Source organism: Suillus clintonianus (genome assembly GCF_016758775.1).
Source record: "Suillus clintonianus strain FC179 chromosome Unknown DEU56scaffold_58, whole genome shotgun sequence".
Classification (NCBI taxonomy): Eukaryota; Fungi; Basidiomycota; class Agaricomycetes; order Boletales; family Suillaceae; genus Suillus; species Suillus clintonianus.
The window spans coordinates 199,410-216,232 of record NW_024539282.1 but is presented as its reverse complement, the minus strand read 5'-3'; the positions used below and the strand labels follow the sequence as shown (position 1 = coordinate 216,232).

The following is a 16,823-nucleotide window of genomic DNA, read 5'->3' as shown; positions in this document are numbered from 1 at the left end:
GCGGATATACTAGTAAGTTTTGTCACTGGTGACTGGACACTGGCATCATATCCGCGGCTCATATAATTGTGTGCTGTCACTAGGACCCACTGAAACAAAACATGAAACCACCGCGGACACAAATCTGGCTGGCTTAAACTCTCTTTAGCATAACCAATACCAATGGAAGTCCTCACCAATTCTCTGGGTTTCCCCATAATGCATACGATCTAGATAAGTTCTATAACGCAACACACCGCGGCACTGCAGGTCCATGCCTCCTTGGCTTTGATGACTGTCGACATCAACAAAGAACTACCACTTGAACTGAATTGGTTTGGAACTTTGGTTGACTATCCGTTTCTTCCATATAAAAGGCATCTGCTCATTCATTCGTTGCGCATCACAGCTCACAATGTCTCTTCTTCTGCGCTCTTCCCTTGTCCTCGTGCAAGCATTCTGCAACCATATCGCATGCACTCCACCTAATAGGACGCCATCAAAATGGCGCTATCACACTGAAGAGGCGTCCGTTTTGCAAATAGCTCCATTGATCTTCAAGGTAAGCTAGTAATGTTGTAGCTTTTGTCTCTCTGATTTAACTTCGCATTTTCTTCAGATCCACACAATCCTTCTATGGCTGAGCGCTGTATATGAAGTACTTTCGACATTCAACTATTTTTTGGGATCGCTGTTATCGACGCAGCTGTCAACCCAAATCGACGGGGCATTCTGTACCGCACATCGGGCGCAACATTTTGTCACTCCCGTTTTCTTTCTCGGAGTTATGATGGCTGTTCTCGGGATGTTCATCCGCGTGCGCTGTTTCCAAGAGCTCGGGCAGATGTTTACCTTTGATCTCACCATACACCCTGAGCACAAGCTCGTAACATCTGGGTTTTATAAATATGTCCGCCACCCAGCGTATACAGGCTCCTTGTTCCTGATTGCTGGTATCGCCCTCTCGCATTTAACTCCTGGGAGCTGGGCAAACAGATGTGGCATCCTCGAACCTGCCAGCTCTGCATTGTTAGGTGCCACGTGGTGGGCCTGGACGCTGACGGTAGGCGTGAGCCGCGCGTACGCAGAGGATGATAAGCTTCGTAAAATATTCGGATCAGAGTGGGATGCATATGCTGCGGAAGTGAAGTTCTGGTTTGTGCCGGGGTTGTTGTAAGCTGGTAGCGTGTATCGTCACCTTGAAGCCTGTTCCCCTTCTCTATCTTGTCACTACTAGACGATCAATTCTTCACGATTTAAAATGTATATCTAGACATAAATAGTTCGGCATGTGCATTCTAGGAACGTTCCGCTAGCTAGTCTTGACTCTTCTTTTGCACAATTTGCTAGGGCTTTGAATGATACGCTGTGGTCTCCGATCAATTTCGGTGCTCGGCTTCCGCATCAACTTCAGTACCCACTGTGACTGCACTATGTAGGATGTGGGGCTCAGAAATAGAGCATCGGCCCTCCGATAATCGATCATCAATCAGTGCGGGGTATGGTTGCCGCAAGCGCTTAGCGTACCCGAAAGGTCCCGGATCTTGAGGCTGCTACCTTTTTTGGACTTTCTTCTTACCGTACGGCGCAGCCTCGCAGCAGCAACGCAACTCCGGGTCACCGGCGTCTCTTAACATAGCTTAGATACTATCTAACATCGTGTTAATCGTCCAAGGCTCAGAGAGATACGATGTCGCATCACGCCAGGTGAGATTCTAGGGCTGCTGCAATTCCTAGATCTAGTTGAGCTCCTCGTGGTTTCAGCTTTAGTCCTCCTCCGGCGTACCAGCAACATGCTTCAATGCCACACACATTCCATCATGATCATGCCCACCCAACTCTGCAAGGAAACACACACAAAGGACTGGCACATGATTGTCATAGGCATCACGTACATAACCATGGCTGCCAGCCCGCGATGCACATTGTGGTACCAACGATCCCCGCTTCTCGAACCATGTAAGCTTCCATTCTGCACCCATCCCATTCAGTGCTTAATAGAGGCGACTAGTATTCATTCCAGGCACGATGTGTGAAATACGAAAGCATGATGCAGCTATTGATACTCGTCTATAGGTACAGCGAATCCGATCCTCTCCTTCGAACAGGAAGACGACGGAACGACGGCCCAGGATGTTGCTTCTTCACAATTCTCGGAGCTGTGCTCATTTTGGGGGTGTTTGCTATCGTTTTCTTCTCGTTTATGCCCCTCAATGAGATTGCTTGGACCAATATTGAATCTCATTCCTGCACCACTTATGGGACAAAGGAGTACGTAGCAGAGCTCAACGCGTCTCCTTGGAAGTCCCATAGGATGGAAATCTGCAAGGCTACTCCGGTGTTTGTTCATGGTCGGCCTCACTGGCCCTCCAGATGCGAAGATGTTGGTCGACATTTATTCCTAGGCCTGATAACAACGTTTGACTTGGTATAGCGCTCAGGCACCGTGATTGGACATTTTGCCATCAACCATGACGAACCAGACTGTGTTACCTACTGGAGTGGGTATAGGGATATGGTAAGCTGAAGATATTTCACTCAAACTGACGACTCAACCTTTTATAGGGTTGTTCTGCTAAAGGCTCGAGGAAGAGGGTGAGCACGGTTGTACTGTTCTCTGACTTGATTTGATCGTTCTTGTAGCACATTGTGCAACGTCTCGAGAACTTGCCGTTCCTAGCAGACTATAAGGAATTTTGTGCAACGACCCCTGCTCAATTCCTAGACCGGAAATTCTCTGGTGCAGAATCGTGCGAGAGTAGTGTACGTGCATCTGGGCTCGCCTAATTTTTATTTCTCTATTGGCTGACATAAATTTAGATTTGGGGTGTCTACGGACAGTGGTTTATTGATGACCATACTTGTTGAAGCAAGTGACGAGCTCCATCGTTTCTGGTATTCAGCAGCTTTATCTCTATTTCTTATCTCGTCATCGTGTACTATTTACTGATGGGTCAAACTATGCTTTGTGTGCTTACCGATCGTGGCTTCGATGATAGTCATTTTTGGAACCGTTGGAGTGCCTCAAACGATATCTGAAACCGTAGTACCAACTTGATCAGGAAAAGCACTACGGCTGAAACCTCGCCAAGGTGATTCCTCAAGGACTTTGGATATTTTCCGCGGACATACAGTGAATACGTTACCTTATGTTGATCTGCGACATGCATGGACGGAGGCCTAGCTAGGGTAGATTGGATAGAGATAAACTTGAATATTTGAATATGCATGTATTAGGAGAACAAATCGGATTAGTCTGTTGGTTTGCTTAGTCATCGCACATTTCCTGCTTCCTCGTCGACAACGACGTGCTCCAGCCTCAAGCCTTCTCTTCAGCTCTTCGTTGTCATTCATCAAGATGGCGTCAAATAAAAACAAGCTCGCGTTCTTGTCGATGCCAGCGCCAGCATCATATGTCGCTGGTCTCGGTCGAGGGTCAGTATCTATCATATATCATTGGATGCCTCAAAGTAACGCTACCACAGGGCTTCCGGTTTCACGACTCGTTCAGATATCGGTCCTGCCAGAGAAGGTCCTTCTGCAGAAGTCATTGCGTGCGTCCGAATCTTTCTCTGTAGAAGGCTTCACTTATCCTTTACATAGCGAGGCCCAAGCTAGGCGTGGTGAGGAGGCCGAAATCGATCCAGAACAATTTCAAGACCCCGACAACGAATACGGCCTATTTGCTGGCACAACTTATGAACAGGATGATGAGGAAGCTGACAAAATATATGACGACGTCGATCAGAAGATGGACTCACGGCGTCGGGCACGCAGGTGTGTGCTTTTCGGTTAGTTCTATCATTTTGTCGTGTTCAACTACTTCACTTTTTTTTTCTATTCAGGGAGGCGAGAGAGAATGCAGAACTCGTAAAGCACCGAGCCGAGCGTCCTAAGATTCAGCAACAGTTCGCTGACCTGAAGCGTGGTTTGTCCGTCGTCACCGACCAGGAGTGGGAGAGCATACCGGAAGTGGGTAATCTTACCAGGAAGAAGCGGAGAAAAGACGAGAGGACATTTGTCGTTCCTGACAGCATTATCGTCGGTGACCGAGGCAAGTCTGAATACGAGAATTCCTTGGACACTCGACAACAGCAAGCCAATGGCTTTGAGACTCCTGCTGATTCCGGCACCATGACCAATTTTGTGGAAATTGGTCAAGCTCGTGATAAGATATTGTCCTTGAAGCTCGATCAAGTACGTCGCTGCTTAGCATAATACTCATTGCATTGTACTGATTGGACCGTAGATCTCTGGAACTTCCACTAGTTCTGGCTCTGCTACCTCCGTCGATCCTAAGGGCTACCTCACGTCGCTAAATAGCGTCGTTCTCAAGACTGAAGCTGAAATCGGCGACATTAAGCGCGCCCGCATGCTCTTTGACTCACTCGTCAAGTCAAATCCCAAACACGCCCCTGGTTGGATTGCAGCTGCATGTCTGGAAGAACACGCCGGCCGTATGGTTGCTGCAAGGAAACTCATAAAAGCGGGTTGCGAGCAGTGTCCCAAGAGCGATGATGTATGGCTCGAGGCAGCAAGATTACATGTACGTGAACCCTTCGTGACACCCTTCTGCGCTGCCGCTAATATCCCTTCTAGAACAATGACGATGCCAAAGTCATTCTTGCCAACGCTGTTCAACATGTCGGTCAGAGCGTCAAGATCTGGCTCGCAGCAGCCGACCTTGAACAAGATGTAGGGTCGAAGAAACGTGTCTTGCGTAAAGGTATATATTTCCCCCCTCAAATCCATCACGATTCACTGACATTACACACAGCCCTTGAGAATATTCCCAATTCCGTTAGGCTATGGAAGGAAACTGTCAACCTCGAAGAATCAGCTACAGATGCCCGCATACTCCTCTCCCGCGCCGTGGAGGTGATCCCTCTTTCCGTCGAGCTCTGGCTCGCTCTTGCCCGTCTCGAAACCCCTGAGCGCGCCAAAGCCGTCCTCAACAAAGCCCGCAAGTCTGTTCCTACGTCGCACGAAATCTGGATTGCTGCTGGACGCCTGCTCGAGCAAGGGGCCACGGGCGACCCTGACAAGTCCACGGAAGCCAGAGACAAAGAACTCGAGCTAGTAGACAAGACCATCGAACTTGCTGTCCGGCAGCTCCGACAGCACCAGGTGCTACTCACGCGTGAGCAATGGTTGAAAGAGGCGGAGCGGTGTGAGAGTGACGGCAGCCCGCGGACGTGCGAGGCAATCATCAAAGCTACAGTGAGTATGGAGGTCGAGGTCGAGGACAGGCTAGATACATGGGTTAGCGATGCGGAGAGCGCGGAGACGAGGGGCATGGTCGGGACTGCGAGGGCCGTGCTTGCGTATGCGCTCAAGGTCTTCCCTGATCAGAGGAACCTCTGGAGAAAGGCTGCAGATTTGGAGAAGGCGCACGGCACCAAGTAAGATGATCTTTTTGCGGGATGTATTAATTGTACTGATCTTGTTTAGGGAATCGCTCGACGGAGTGCTATCTCAGGCAGTACACTATTGCCCGCAGGCGGAAGTCCTCTGGCTTATGTCGGCCAAAGAGAAGTGGCTGGCTGGCGACGTGCCGGCGGCACGCGAGGTCCTCGAAAGGGCTTTCATCGCCAATCCCGAAAGCGAGCAAATCTGGCTGGCCGCCGTCAAGCTCGAGGCAGAGAATGGCGAACTGGGTGTCGCAAGGGAACTGCTCGTACGTGCACGAACAGTCGCAGATACTGAGCGGGTAAGTGTCTCGCCTCAAGATCCATAATCGATCTGACCGGTCATTTTCAGATCTGGATGAAATCTGCTGTATTCGAGCGCCAGCAAGGGCAGTACGCTGCAGCACTTGAAACCGTCTCCGCCGCCCTATCCAAATTCCCCAAGTTTGCCAAATTGTACATGATTCAAGGGCAGATCCGCCAGATGCAAAAGAATTACTCCACTGCGCGTGCCTCGTACGCGGCAGGCCTTAAGGCTTGCCCGAAGGAGATTACCTTATGGGTGCTTGCGAGCAAGCTGGAGGAGCTTGATGGAAAGAGCATTAAAGCTCGTGCATTACTAGAGAAGGGACGGCTCGTGAATCCGGCGAACGAGGTTTTGTGGGCAGAGTCCGTTGGCGTGGAAGAGCGATCCGGTGGAGCTGCACAGGCAAAAGCGATGCTCGCCCGTGGTTTACAGGAATGTGCATCGTCCGGTCTGCTATGGTCGATGTCTATATGGGCCGAACCACGGCCGACCAGAAAAAGCCGTTCCGTTGATGCACTGAAGAAAAGCAAGGATAATCCGCTGATCACATGCACAGTTGCACGTTTGTTCTGGGCGGAGAGGAAGATTGAGAAGGCGAGGCAGTGGTTCTCGAGGAGTGTAGCTACAGAGCAGGATAGGGATATTGGAGACCATTGGGGATGGTGGCTCAAGTTCGAGCGCCAGCATGGCACGCCCGTGCGTCGATTGTCATGCCATGTACCTGAGATGCTTGCTGATCGATTTCTACAGGAATATGTGGAGGAGGTTATCAAACAGGGCGTTGCCGCTGAGCCGCATCACGGGCCCGTGTGGCAGGTCATAGCGAAGGATGACAAGAATGTTGGGAAGAGCACGAAGGAGCTACTGACAATGGTTGCAGATGCGTTGCAATGAAAGTTTTCTCGAGGACTTTTTGTGGAGATAGTTGTTTCTCATGCTGGTTCCAGGGTTATTATATGGCCATGTATGCTGCAAGTATCATGCATTTACTGTTTTAGCAGTGTCAAAACGCGACACGTTCATCCTCCACGAATTAGTTGTGAATATGAAATAATACTTAGGAGGGAGGTGCACGAGTCCTTATACCTATATTTTGGACGCGTCGATCGCGCACACTCAGGCTATAGCGCCTCTGGCTTTCCATCCTTGCAAGCAACGTTAGCAGACAGAGCAACTCGACAAATTTAAGAGCAACACCAAAGGTTTATTCAGCACTAGAGAATCCCCCGGTCTAAGTAGAACAGAATTCTAGTGACAAAAATGAGCCGCGCAGCGGAAATCACTTGTACATTGTAGCAAACATCTAATCGAGACCAGCCTCGATAGCTCTATAAACTTTGTCATTCTCGGGCTCTATTGATTGGATTTCATGTTTTTCCATTGCCCCGTGCTCGACGATAAGCCGCTCAGTTAGAATTGATTTCCCATCTTCCTTCTGATGTAAATCAACCGCATGAAAATATACATCACGACGCCACCCAGTGACATGATCTGTGATCCAAGTAATCGGAGTCAATGATTGGAGAAAACAGCAACTACAGTCTACTCACCCCGGAGAACATCGCGGATTTCCACCAAGTATAATTCGATGTAAGCAGAGCGCCGGATATGGGGGTGCGCTAGACCCAAATAATGGGTCTTGGAACGTGGTCCGTAATATACAATATATTGGAGATATGTTTACTATCTCACAGTTTTGCAGATTCGATCAGAGTTTGACGATTTGCTATTTCGCCATGCTTCGAAGTGCGGCACAACTGTGTTCGACAACACAAGAGTCACTGAACTTCAGTTCGAGGGCGAAAGACCTGTTTCAGCCAACTGGAGGAATACCAGCACCGGAACAGAGGGCCATATCTCTTTCAACTACTTAATTGATGCGTCAGGAAGGAATGGGCTCATGTCCACAAAGTACCTCAATAATAGACGCTATAATCAGGCCCTCAACAATGTTGCATGCTGGGGATACTGGGATGGAACGGGCTCTTATATGCCCGGTACCACTCGCCAGAATGCTGTCTGGATCGAAGCACTTGAAGGTATGAAAGCAACTTGAAGTCGTCATGCTGAGCTAAATTTCTGCAGACGAGTCTGGATGGGCTTGGTTTATCCCTCTTCACGATGGATCTACATCTGTGGGAATTGTGATGGATCAAGAGTCAAGCAACCGCAAGAAGAAGGTTTCCCGTGCGGCCTCAGGAGGATCTGGCTCAAATCTTCTGACTCATTATATTGAAGAGTTGAGCAGAGCTCCTGGAGCCCTCAAATTGATCGGAAAGGGCACTCTTCAAAACGACGGCACACCGGAAGCTGTCAAATCTGCGAGCGATTTTAGCTACTCTGCTTCCTCTTATGCTGGGGATCATTTCCGCGTGGTAGGGGATGCTGGAGGTATTTCACTCGATGTTTGGGGTGGCACTTGCAATTGACGAATGCCAAGCATTCATTGACCCGTTCTTCTCGTCCGGTGTCCATTTGGCTTTCACAGGAGGACTTTCGGCTGCTCTCACGATTTCTGCGTCGATTCGAGGACTGTCCAGCGAAGAGGACGCCCAACGCTGGCACACCGCAAAGGTTGGCAGCTCTTACACGAGGCACGTGAACTCTACTACTGGAACGACCACAACTAATGCAATATATGTTATAGGTTTCTTCTTGTAGTCCTTGGGACCTACAAACAGATCCGCAATCAGGACATGCCAGTCATGAGCGATGTGGATGAGGACAATTTCGATAAAGCCTTTGACATCCTCAGGCCGGGTAAGAATCGATGTTTTCTTCTAAAACTGCAAATCTTGATCACCTGAGTGCAGTGATACAAGGAACATCAGATGTTGGCAAGACGTTAACGGAAGACGAACTGCAGGTATGTATTTTCTTTGGTCGTTGTCTACGATATACTTAAATTGCCCACTAGAAAACTATGGACTTCTGTCGTCACATATTTGCACCAACTGATCCCGAGATGCACGCTGCAGTCAAATCTAGGTAAGGGTTCACCGTCCGCTCAACTGAATTACCCCATACTAAAGTCAATAGGTTGGATGATACCCTAACGTCCCCAAACGGATTCGTCATGTTAGAAAGTGCCATCGACCGCGTGCTCGGAAATACTGACGAGGAGGCTAAGATCGTGTTGAGTGAGATCAATGCGCGAAAGCCAATCCATACGCTGTACAACCCTACGGAGAACTTTGGTGCGGAGGAACACTTTGGTTTCAAAGCTGTCTTGGAACGAGGGAAATTGGGTTTGGTGATTGCATAGACGTTGCTAGTAATAGAGTTGTCACGTTTCAAGACCGAGTTGTTCGCTGTCACGACTGCAAAGTAAATCTAGACAGAGTGTACCATAGAGTAGAACGTACACATGGAGCCTTAGAGTACTTAGGTTCAGTGATTCGCCTCACCGAATTGAAAGTTGAAATGACGCGCAATGTTCCCTATAATGACGAGAAGGTCAAAGGTAGTACAGAATATCAACAATTCAAAGGTATCTTTGACTGATGATACAGTAGAGTCTGTATCAATAAGGAGAAGGACAGTTATCAGGACCCCTCGCGCAGTCATAGCTGAAAAAAAGTAGAACTGTCAAGTTACAAAACCGAGCGTATATGTACTTCGGTATTAGATGCATATATCCATGATGAACGTGAAATTCCGAAACACGGGCAATCGTGCATGTACCATCCACTGAATCTGAAAAACGAAACTTCCAAAGCTGACCAATTACTTGGGACCGATTTCTGAGGTAGAAATCCCTTCTGACTCCTCACGGCGGACCCGCCTAGCTTGCGCCTCCATGTATAGGTCATTCAGCAGGTTGATTTCATCGATGACCCTTGGAGACTGCTCGCCTTTGGCCACAGTTCGCAGACAGCTACTAGATACGACGTAAACCTTGTGATCAGGTAGATTCGCCTCCGCAAGATTCGCCTTGACATTGCGGCGAGTTTCCTCGACTAGCTGCTCTCTCGCAGCCACGTACATGGCCGACCGTTGGGTCCGATCGAAGTTTTCATCATCGCTTTCGTACCCCATCTCCTTCATGATGTTTCGGATATGCTGGTCAGCTTTTGAGCGGACGATGTAAGTGGGGATTTTGAAGCGCCTGCAATTGAGGAGAATAGCGATGTCGGTCTGGGTGAACCGATTATCGAACAGGACGACAATGCAATCAAAGACGTAGAGTCCCTGCGCGTTGAAATATTGCCAATCCGGGATCTTCATCGTCCCTGCTCCAGGGAGGTCGTACCATACATGTTGGCACCGCTCGTCAGGGTCTGGATATCTTCCCACCGTCAGTGTGGTCTCTATGACCCCTGTCCGAGCGGAACCAACTGCACGGTTACTCATACCACGGAATGCGTTGACGAGAGACGACTTTCCCCCTCCAGCCCTCCCAGCAACAGCGAAATGGAATAGATTTTCCTGATACTGAATTTTTTCTTGGGCAGCGAGAATTTCTCGAGGGGTGGGCGTTACGACAGGCTGGATGCCCTCCTTAAGTCGCCTTTCAGCGTCTTCCTTGGCGGCTGTGGCCTCGCGAACACCGTTCTCAGCTGCCTTTCTTGCCGCCTCTGCTCCTGCAATGGCTTCGTCGGCCTTCTTCTTTTCTTCTTCGGCTGCCCTCTGAAGACGCTCGGCGTCTTGCTGAACAGCTTCGACCGCTCTTCGAGCTCCTTCCATAGCAGCTTGGGTACGCTGCCTCTCGGCCTCAGCTTCTTTGGCCTTATTCTTGGACTCCTCCGTTGCAAGTCGTGCAGCATTTTCTGCGGCAAAGCGGGCGGCATTTGCAGCTCTCTCGGCAGCAACCATGGCCGTCATTTGCTCCTGGTTTCTCTGCTGCGCAACTGCGGCCGCCGATAAAGCATCTTGCTGGAACTGAAGTGCCCTATTCTGCATCCCTTGAATGGTTTGCACGAGCTGCGTGACCTGCGCCCTCGTATTAGCAAGGTCTTTGATGGCCCGATCTCGCTCTGCCTCAGCCCACTCGCGTTCTTGGATCGCAGCGTAAGTTGGGTTGGGATCACTGCCGCCTGAACCGAACAGCTTCGATGCTAACCAGCACCCTGCAGCCACGGCTATATTCAACCATCCCATTATGTTGTCTGCACAAGATGTCAGCGGTCGAGCAGTTGACAGAGAAAATTCTGTACGATATTTACTAGCACTGAAAGATGGATGATAACAATGTTCGAACGATTCGTTGGGCTGCGTTGACGCTCTGGTGGAGTAAGATGCTAGCATGATATAGATCCATCCACCAGATACCCAGGGTTATGTTGGCCTCGTGGCCATGGCTCGAATGGGCAACCCTTACCTTGGGTTATGCCGCGCTGCATACGCGTTTTAGAAGTCAATTAGTTCATGATCATCGCAAGCCAAAACGGGGGCGGGTCTGGCGATGATCACATTATGAACGTTTTGGAGCGGTGTGTGGTGAGGCCAAGTGCGGGCGACTCCTATCAGTAACATTCAGCAAGACATGACTCGGAGACAATGACTTGCTGTGGTTTTAATCGACGTGCTATTCTGAGTCTCCAGTGCTTCACCAAACAGGAAACGGTTAACGTCCATGAAGCGCCTCCAGAACTAGTATGCACGAGAAGAGTCCATGTCCGCCACTTGCAGGTGTTTATTGTTAGGACTGTGTCTTGCAGCTCGGCGCTTGAAGAACTCGCCTTCAACTGTTTTCCTGGCACCAGGCCGGGACGTTAGCCTGAGAGTGAGAGCTCGAATTAGAAAGTAGCACTGCCACAGGGATGGATGCTGTTTGTTCATTTTCACACTCGACTTACCATATGCATGGCCTGCAGGCCCACCCAAGGTGATAGCAGGCAGATATTAATCACTTGTAACAAACTCAAAGGCTCACCTGGAATGCATGTCTCATTAGCTTCCCCTGTTGAGGGAAGTATGAATTGTCCCTGCTGGTCAGCCAAGCTGGTCTGAATCTTGATTTCGATCATGCCAAGACGGTCCCCTCTAGAGGCTGACGGTGAGCACTAGGTGGCTAAATCAGATTCCTTCCAAGTCACCGTTCATCATCCCATCAGCACACCACCTCTACACAGAGCGTGTCATCCACTCCTTTTGCAGTCAAGCTTGCTGTCCTTAGCATCGCACTCTAAGTTCCGTTACTCGCCATGATCACTCCACAAACTGCCCCTGTTGCTCGCGCCATCCCCAACCGCATACGGTGTCGACCTGTCTCCAGCGGTACGGCCCTCTGTATTGGAGACATCGTTATAATCATCGGTGAGTCGTTCTCTGCGATGAGACAGAACCTTCATCATACGGGTATTAATATCATTGCAGTTATCAGTACTATCTTTATCCTCGCAATCTCGTGTGCTTTCTGGACATGGCGGTCAATTCGTCGACGTGCCATTGCTGATCAGGAACAAGGTAAGGCCGTCGAAAACCAGCTTAATTAAACTCACGGGACTAAAGTTTATTTACTTTAACGTTATAACTTCTAGCTTCATCTAATCGCGATCCCTACAATGTGGTCTCGTGTTCGCTGGAAGACTCCGTTCTCGTAAGAAAGGGTATCGTACGCGAACCGAGCAAGCCAGCGCAAGCCAAAACAGCTGGACCTGACGTCTTCTGGTCACCGCAGGCCCAACTGCCTGAACTCAAGTTCCATCTTGATCCACTACCCACCACAGAAGACATGACAGAGATGAGAAACAACTTTTCTATTCGCCCATTCTCTTGCCACTTTCCATCATCACCCTCTCCGCGTTCCAGCTTGGTATGTTCGAACCCAGCTCTATTGCAGTCACAGTCCTTCGGAAGCACGATTCATCTCACGACACGGAGCGGCAGCCCGAAGCTCAACGTGTTACCAGATGGCGTGCGTTCTGAAGGTGGTGGTGCAACGGTTCCGGCTGTTGTACCCGGTCACAGATAATTCTCATTTGAGTGTGAAGCCGTAGATGACGGACGCTGGGCTACTGTGCGGAGCCGTGAGATGATCATCGAAGTTGTTCTATTACTTTTTGTGTTTGAAGCACATGTTTGCAGGATAATTTGCAGTCTTCTATGGCGATTGAGTACACCATCCAGGCAATTGACATTAAATGTTGCTTTGTGCGTTGATAAAATCGGGGGGTTCAATACCCGCTGTATGAATCGTCTCTCGTCGTCGTGTCACTTGCTTGTAGTCCATCTTTTTGATATTATTCTGTACTCGAATATGTGAAATATGGCAATTTCCATATGTAGTGCTGACTAAGCGTGTGCGACCGGCGGCAACGACGTTTCAGGTTGTGCTACGGTAGGACATTAGACAACCGACATCAAACGAATAGAAGGACCGACTGCAGGTCTTCTAGCAAGGTCTTCTGCTATTGGTCTGAGCTCTCGCGCCACAATTACGGAAGATGAAATATTGGCTGCTCGCAACCAATGGGTATAGGGCATGACATATGATCAGAGGTCGCCAGATATATGTCCAAAAGCTGATCCGTTGTCAATACGAGTCTCTCCAACTACCATCCCGATAAGTACCAGGTCTCCGACGGGCTTGAACTCATAAAGGATGGCAGCGTAACTCGCAGCCATCTCATCCTTCTCTTACACTCCCATGCCAGAGTTCTCAGGCACCATCATCAGGCTCTTCAACGGTCTCAAGAAGAGACAAGCCACCGGCGAAGTTTGTTCTCAATATTGCTGTATACTGACCTGCGCTGAACTCGCTCGTCTACATCATAGGGTGGCTTGCTTACTGGTACTGATCCATCGGCTTTCGATGTTACGGACCCGCTAAGGCTATGGATAATCCAAGTCGGTGTGTATGCCAATTCATCGCTTGACACAATCTCAGTTCGGCCCAGGTGTCATTATAATGATGGCCCAGCTGCTTTCTCTAGGCTTGCGCAGAATGAAGCAGCCGAAAGTCATCGCCGAGGTGCTAGGCGGCATCCTTCTGGGTCAGTAATACTCTTATCTTCTGCCACAATGTCTGTCTTGATGTACAAATTTTAGGCCCAACTGCCTTTGGACGCATACCCGGTTTTACCCAACACATATTCCCTTCACAGTCACTGCCATACCTGACTCTCGTTGCAAACATTGGCCTTTGCCTTTTTCTATTCATCGTCGGTCTCGAAATTGATGCCAGTATCATCAAGCGCAATGCTCGTATGTCAGCTGTTGTATCGCTCGCGGGCATGGCTTTACCCTTTGGCCTCGGGTCTGCGTTGTCTGTCCCCTTATACCACCACTTCATCGACCCTTCCGTCCAGTTCACACATTTCATGCTGTTTACCGGCGTCGCATACTCCATAACCGCTTTTCCCGTACTGTGTCGTATTCTTACAGAGCTCAAGCTCTTGGATACCACTGTTGGCATAATCGTCCTCTCAGCTGGCGTAGGCAATGACGTCGTGGGTTGGACCCTCCTGGCATTAAGCGTAGCCCTTGTTAACGCCGGTTCTGGTCTCACTGCATTATGGGTATTGCTTTGTTGTGTGGCATTCACACTTTTTCTTCTTTTGGTCATCAAGAGAGTGATGCTCTGGCTTGCCAGAGCCACAGGCAGTACAGACAATGGCCCTACCATGTTTTACATGACTGTCGTTATGATCTTGCTTTGGGCATGTGCGTTCTTCACGGATATCGTGGGCGTCAATGCTATTTTTGGTGGGCACTGATCCTTTCTATCTGATAATCAGTTTGTCATCGCGTGTAGGTGCGTTCCTGGCCGGTATTATTGTACCGAGGGAGGGCGGTCTCGCTATCGCTTTGACAGAGAAGCTGGAAGATATGGTCTCCATTGTATTTCTGCCCCTGGTATGCTCATTTTACATCTCCCCTGTCTTGTCATTCATGCATTGCAGTATTTTACTATCTCAGGGCTGAACACTAATCTCGGACTCCTTGATAACGGTGGGCCATCCAAGACACCTCGTTTCTTTTTGTTTATTTATAACTTCGCACGTTGCAGGCATTACTTGGGCTTTCACAATCGCTATCACATGCCTTGCATTCTTTGGCAAGTTTGGTGGATGTACAGTTGCCTCGAGGCTGTCCGGTTTCAGCTGGCGTGAAGCTAGTACAATTGGAGCACTTATGAGTTGTAAAGGGTAAGTACTCGACATTCGGTGTTTTCATCTGCTAAATCATGTCACCTAGTCTCGTTGAGTTGATCGTGCTTAATGTCGGTCTCTCCGCTGGCATTTTATCTCAGAGGGTCTTCTCCATGTTCGTGCTGGAAGCTTTGACGCTCACCTTCATGACCACACCACTCGTCACAGCCTTGTATCCTCCAGAACGGCGTGTCAGCGCCACTTCAGGTGGGGCTCAGCCCAAAACCCGTGACGAGGAGGGCGGTGATTCTGACGAAGACAAGAAATCTCTCGTGGACGAGGAGCAGCCATGGCGATATCGCTTTACTGTCGTTCTCGACAAACTCGAACATATGCCGTGCATGATGGCCCTCACGCAACTCGTCCGTCCTCCCATACCATATTTCTCCTCGCTCACCACCGCCGTGTCCATGTCTGCTGCGTCTGATCCCGCCCCTTTGAAATACAAGACGCCCGAAGTGAACGTCAGCGCACTCCGCCTCATCGAACTGTCGGATCGTACGTCGGCGGTAATGAAGTCATCCACTACAGATACCCTTATCCATACCGATCCGCTCCTGGGCATATTCCGCATGTTCGGAGAGCTGAATGACTTGCCCGTGTCGACGTCGCTCAACATCGTGCCGTATGATGACCTTGCCTACACCGTTGCGGATCACGCCAAGCGAAACGCATCCCAGCTCGTACTACTCCCGTGGTTGCCACCTTCCGTTAGTTCTGCTGAAACAAGCGATGGCGGAACGCCACGGCGAGAGAAGTTCGAACACAACCCTTTCGAGGCCTTTTTCGGAACATCAAGAGACAAGTCTGCGTCTGTCATTCACTCGCAGTTCGTACGTGGGGTATTCGCACAAAGTGAGACAGACGTCGCCCTGTTTGTCGATCCTGGAAATTACCCCAACACCGGTGCGGGGACAGGGAGCTCTCATCACATCTTTCTTCCATTCTTTGGCGGTCCTGATGACCGCCTCGCGCTGGAGTTTGTGGTACAGCTTTGTGTGAACCCGAAGATTAATGCGACGGTGGTGAAGATGGAAAAGCACGAGCTTGAAACCTCGCTAACCGAGCGACCTCCTCCTGCACATTCTGATATCAAAACAGATACTGACTCGTTCGCACTGCACCACCAACACAGAGTAACGCTAACATCGGTGAGCGCGACCACTTTCTTAGCATACATGCATTGACTGACATTTCCATTACCGATCGTGCAGGCGATAGGACCCCCAGACACTGTCTATGGGCAGCCCGATACCCAAACGCGCATGCAGTCAGAAACAGCCGACAGTGTGATTTGGTCGCGATACGCGAGCCGCGATCTAGCAGTAGCGGGCATTCCTGCGCCGTTGCGTGCTGCACTTTCGCGGATTGATTTCTCTAATCTCGCATCTCCTGTCCCGCTGCACGCTGCGATCCAGCGCGCGTCGATGTACCAGCGGGTGTTGGTCGTCACTGGACGGTCAAAGCGGCTGGCAGTGGAGGACCATAGTGCAGAGTTGAAGGATCTGGTGGAGGAGCATAGGATAGTGGGGCATGAGGTCATGACGAAGACGATTGGGGATGTGGCAACTGCGTTTGTGGTGTCGGGGTGTGCGAGTGGGATGGTTGTGCTGCAGGCTGCGAAGGCGACAACTGAGTAGGTGGTGGTGTATAGTTTGGAACGGGGCTTGACAAAGCATACCTTTGACAGGTGTTGCTAATTCTTGGGAGATGTGGACGTTTTTGAGACAGGACTCGACGAAAACTACTAATCGTACCTCAACACTCGTTGCGTGGTGTTGCTTGGACTGTGTATATCCATTATATCATGTTGCTGCAGTTAATATACACGTTTTAAGAGATAGACGTCGGACAGCAGTGCATCGGGTATCGATCAAGGAAGAGTGGGGACTTGCATATTTATCAGGGCATACAGGCGAACATGAAAGCAGAACTTGCAGAGCATTTGGTTTCAGCGATGCTCCTTTTGCTTCACCTTCTGATGGGATGACGGCCGAATGCGCTTGAAAAGGTCCTCACACCAAGGAAGAGAGA

At 49.8% G+C, this 16,823-nt stretch overlaps 7 protein-coding genes across 7 annotated transcripts; 6 read left to right on the top strand and 1 right to left on the bottom strand.

Moving 5' to 3' along the window:
- The first annotated feature begins 129 nt into the window (after nucleotides 1-129).
- On the top strand, nucleotides 130-1,224 carry DEU56DRAFT_465707 (uncharacterized protein). The gene is made up of 2 exons (XM_041346360.1): nucleotides 130-541; nucleotides 599-1,224. Exons 1-2 carry the CDS (start codon nucleotides 395-397, stop codon nucleotides 1,154-1,156), a joined length of 705 nt encoding a protein of 234 aa, XP_041206385.1. The 5' UTR covers nucleotides 130-394; the 3' UTR covers nucleotides 1,157-1,224.
- Nucleotides 1,225-1,481: 257 nt separating this feature from the next.
- Nucleotides 1,482-3,241, top strand: DEU56DRAFT_815362 (uncharacterized protein). The gene is made up of 7 exons (XM_041353776.1): nucleotides 1,482-1,938; nucleotides 1,991-2,002; nucleotides 2,056-2,362; nucleotides 2,414-2,497; nucleotides 2,545-2,574; nucleotides 2,623-2,742; nucleotides 2,800-3,241. The coding sequence occupies exons 1-7, from the start codon at nucleotides 1,781-1,783 to the stop codon at nucleotides 2,845-2,847; spliced, it is 759 nt and encodes a 252-aa protein (XP_041206384.1). The 5' UTR covers nucleotides 1,482-1,780; the 3' UTR covers nucleotides 2,848-3,241.
- Nucleotides 3,242-3,259: 18 nt separating this feature from the next.
- Nucleotides 3,260-6,756, top strand: DEU56DRAFT_815353 (PRP1 splicing factor, N-terminal-domain-containing protein). The gene is made up of 10 exons (XM_041353775.1): nucleotides 3,260-3,414; nucleotides 3,465-3,533; nucleotides 3,583-3,756; nucleotides 3,825-4,176; nucleotides 4,229-4,525; nucleotides 4,579-4,705; nucleotides 4,757-5,381; nucleotides 5,431-5,689; nucleotides 5,740-6,390; nucleotides 6,445-6,756. Exons 1-10 carry the CDS (start codon nucleotides 3,338-3,340, stop codon nucleotides 6,586-6,588), a joined length of 2,775 nt encoding a protein of 924 aa, XP_041206383.1. The 5' UTR covers nucleotides 3,260-3,337; the 3' UTR covers nucleotides 6,589-6,756.
- A 570-nt stretch (nucleotides 6,757-7,326) lies between these two features.
- Nucleotides 7,327-9,124, top strand: DEU56DRAFT_982066 (uncharacterized protein; the record flags this gene model as incomplete). Its single annotated transcript, XM_041359877.1, has 8 exons — nucleotides 7,327-7,347; nucleotides 7,397-7,733; nucleotides 7,780-8,085; nucleotides 8,135-8,288; nucleotides 8,342-8,454; nucleotides 8,508-8,560; nucleotides 8,612-8,682; nucleotides 8,734-9,124. 8 exons carry the CDS (start codon nucleotides 7,327-7,329, stop codon nucleotides 8,957-8,959), a joined length of 1,281 nt encoding a protein of 426 aa, XP_041206382.1. The 3' UTR covers nucleotides 8,960-9,124.
- Nucleotides 9,106-11,428, bottom strand: DEU56DRAFT_815345 (interferon-inducible GTPase-domain-containing protein). Its single transcript, XM_041353773.1, has 3 exons — nucleotides 11,203-11,428; nucleotides 11,015-11,092; nucleotides 9,106-10,775 (listed from the first exon to the last, which is right to left on the bottom strand). The coding sequence occupies exons 2-3, from the start codon at nucleotides 11,034-11,036 to the stop codon at nucleotides 9,421-9,423; spliced, it is 1,377 nt and encodes a 458-aa protein (XP_041206381.1). The 5' UTR covers nucleotides 11,037-11,092; nucleotides 11,203-11,428; the 3' UTR covers nucleotides 9,106-9,420.
- On the top strand, nucleotides 11,426-12,843 carry DEU56DRAFT_815343 (uncharacterized protein). Its single transcript, XM_041353772.1, has 4 exons — nucleotides 11,426-11,692; nucleotides 11,751-11,952; nucleotides 12,013-12,102; nucleotides 12,177-12,843. The coding sequence occupies exons 2-4, from the start codon at nucleotides 11,841-11,843 to the stop codon at nucleotides 12,608-12,610; spliced, it is 636 nt and encodes a 211-aa protein (XP_041206380.1). The 5' UTR covers nucleotides 11,426-11,692; nucleotides 11,751-11,840; the 3' UTR covers nucleotides 12,611-12,843.
- Nucleotides 12,844-12,993: 150 nt separating this feature from the next.
- DEU56DRAFT_465547 (Sodium/hydrogen exchanger family-domain-containing protein) lies at nucleotides 12,994-16,687 on the top strand. The gene is made up of 9 exons (XM_041346359.1): nucleotides 12,994-13,354; nucleotides 13,414-13,489; nucleotides 13,536-13,631; nucleotides 13,687-14,343; nucleotides 14,393-14,493; nucleotides 14,541-14,589; nucleotides 14,648-14,786; nucleotides 14,836-15,940; nucleotides 16,004-16,687. The coding sequence occupies exons 1-9, from the start codon at nucleotides 13,286-13,288 to the stop codon at nucleotides 16,427-16,429; spliced, it is 2,718 nt and encodes a 905-aa protein (XP_041206379.1). The 5' UTR covers nucleotides 12,994-13,285; the 3' UTR covers nucleotides 16,430-16,687.
- The last annotated feature ends 136 nt before the right edge of the window (nucleotides 16,688-16,823 follow it).

Coding starts and splice junctions, on each gene's coding strand:
- DEU56DRAFT_815353 (XM_041353775.1), top strand. CDS start 3,338: ATGGCGTCAAATAAAAACAAGCTCGCGTTCTTGTCGATGCCAGCGCCA. Junction 3,534..3,582: donor CCTTCTGCAGAAGTCATTGC/GTGCGTCCGAAT, acceptor TCCTTTACATAG/CGAGGCCCAAGCTAGGCGTG. Junction 5,382..5,430: donor GAGAAGGCGCACGGCACCAA/GTAAGATGATCT, acceptor GATCTTGTTTAG/GGAATCGCTCGACGGAGTGC.
- DEU56DRAFT_465547 (XM_041346359.1), top strand. CDS start 13,286: ATGCCAGAGTTCTCAGGCACCATCATCAGGCTCTTCAACGGTCTCAAG. Junction 13,632..13,686: donor GCTAGGCGGCATCCTTCTGG/GTCAGTAATACT, acceptor TACAAATTTTAG/GCCCAACTGCCTTTGGACGC. Junction 14,494..14,540: donor CCATTGTATTTCTGCCCCTG/GTATGCTCATTT, acceptor CATGCATTGCAG/TATTTTACTATCTCAGGGCT.
- DEU56DRAFT_465707 (XM_041346360.1), top strand. CDS start 395: ATGTCTCTTCTTCTGCGCTCTTCCCTTGTCCTCGTGCAAGCATTCTGC. Junction 542..598: donor TAGCTCCATTGATCTTCAAG/GTAAGCTAGTAA, acceptor CATTTTCTTCAG/ATCCACACAATCCTTCTATG.
- DEU56DRAFT_815345 (XM_041353773.1), bottom strand. CDS start 11,036: ATGCAGCGCGGCATAACCCAAG. Junction 10,776..11,014: donor GCAGCGCGGCATAACCCAAG/GTAAGGGTTGCC, acceptor GGTTGAATATAG/CCGTGGCTGCAGGGTGCTGG.
- DEU56DRAFT_815362 (XM_041353776.1), top strand. CDS start 1,781: ATGCCACACACATTCCATCATGATCATGCCCACCCAACTCTGCAAGGA. Junction 2,498..2,544: donor GGAGTGGGTATAGGGATATG/GTAAGCTGAAGA, acceptor AACCTTTTATAG/GGTTGTTCTGCTAAAGGCTC. Junction 2,575..2,622: donor CTAAAGGCTCGAGGAAGAGG/GTGAGCACGGTT, acceptor TCGTTCTTGTAG/CACATTGTGCAACGTCTCGA.
- DEU56DRAFT_815343 (XM_041353772.1), top strand. CDS start 11,841: ATGATCACTCCACAAACTGCCCCTGTTGCTCGCGCCATCCCCAACCGC. Junction 11,953..12,012: donor AGACATCGTTATAATCATCG/GTGAGTCGTTCT, acceptor ATATCATTGCAG/TTATCAGTACTATCTTTATC. Junction 12,103..12,176: donor CATTGCTGATCAGGAACAAG/GTAAGGCCGTCG, acceptor TATAACTTCTAG/CTTCATCTAATCGCGATCCC.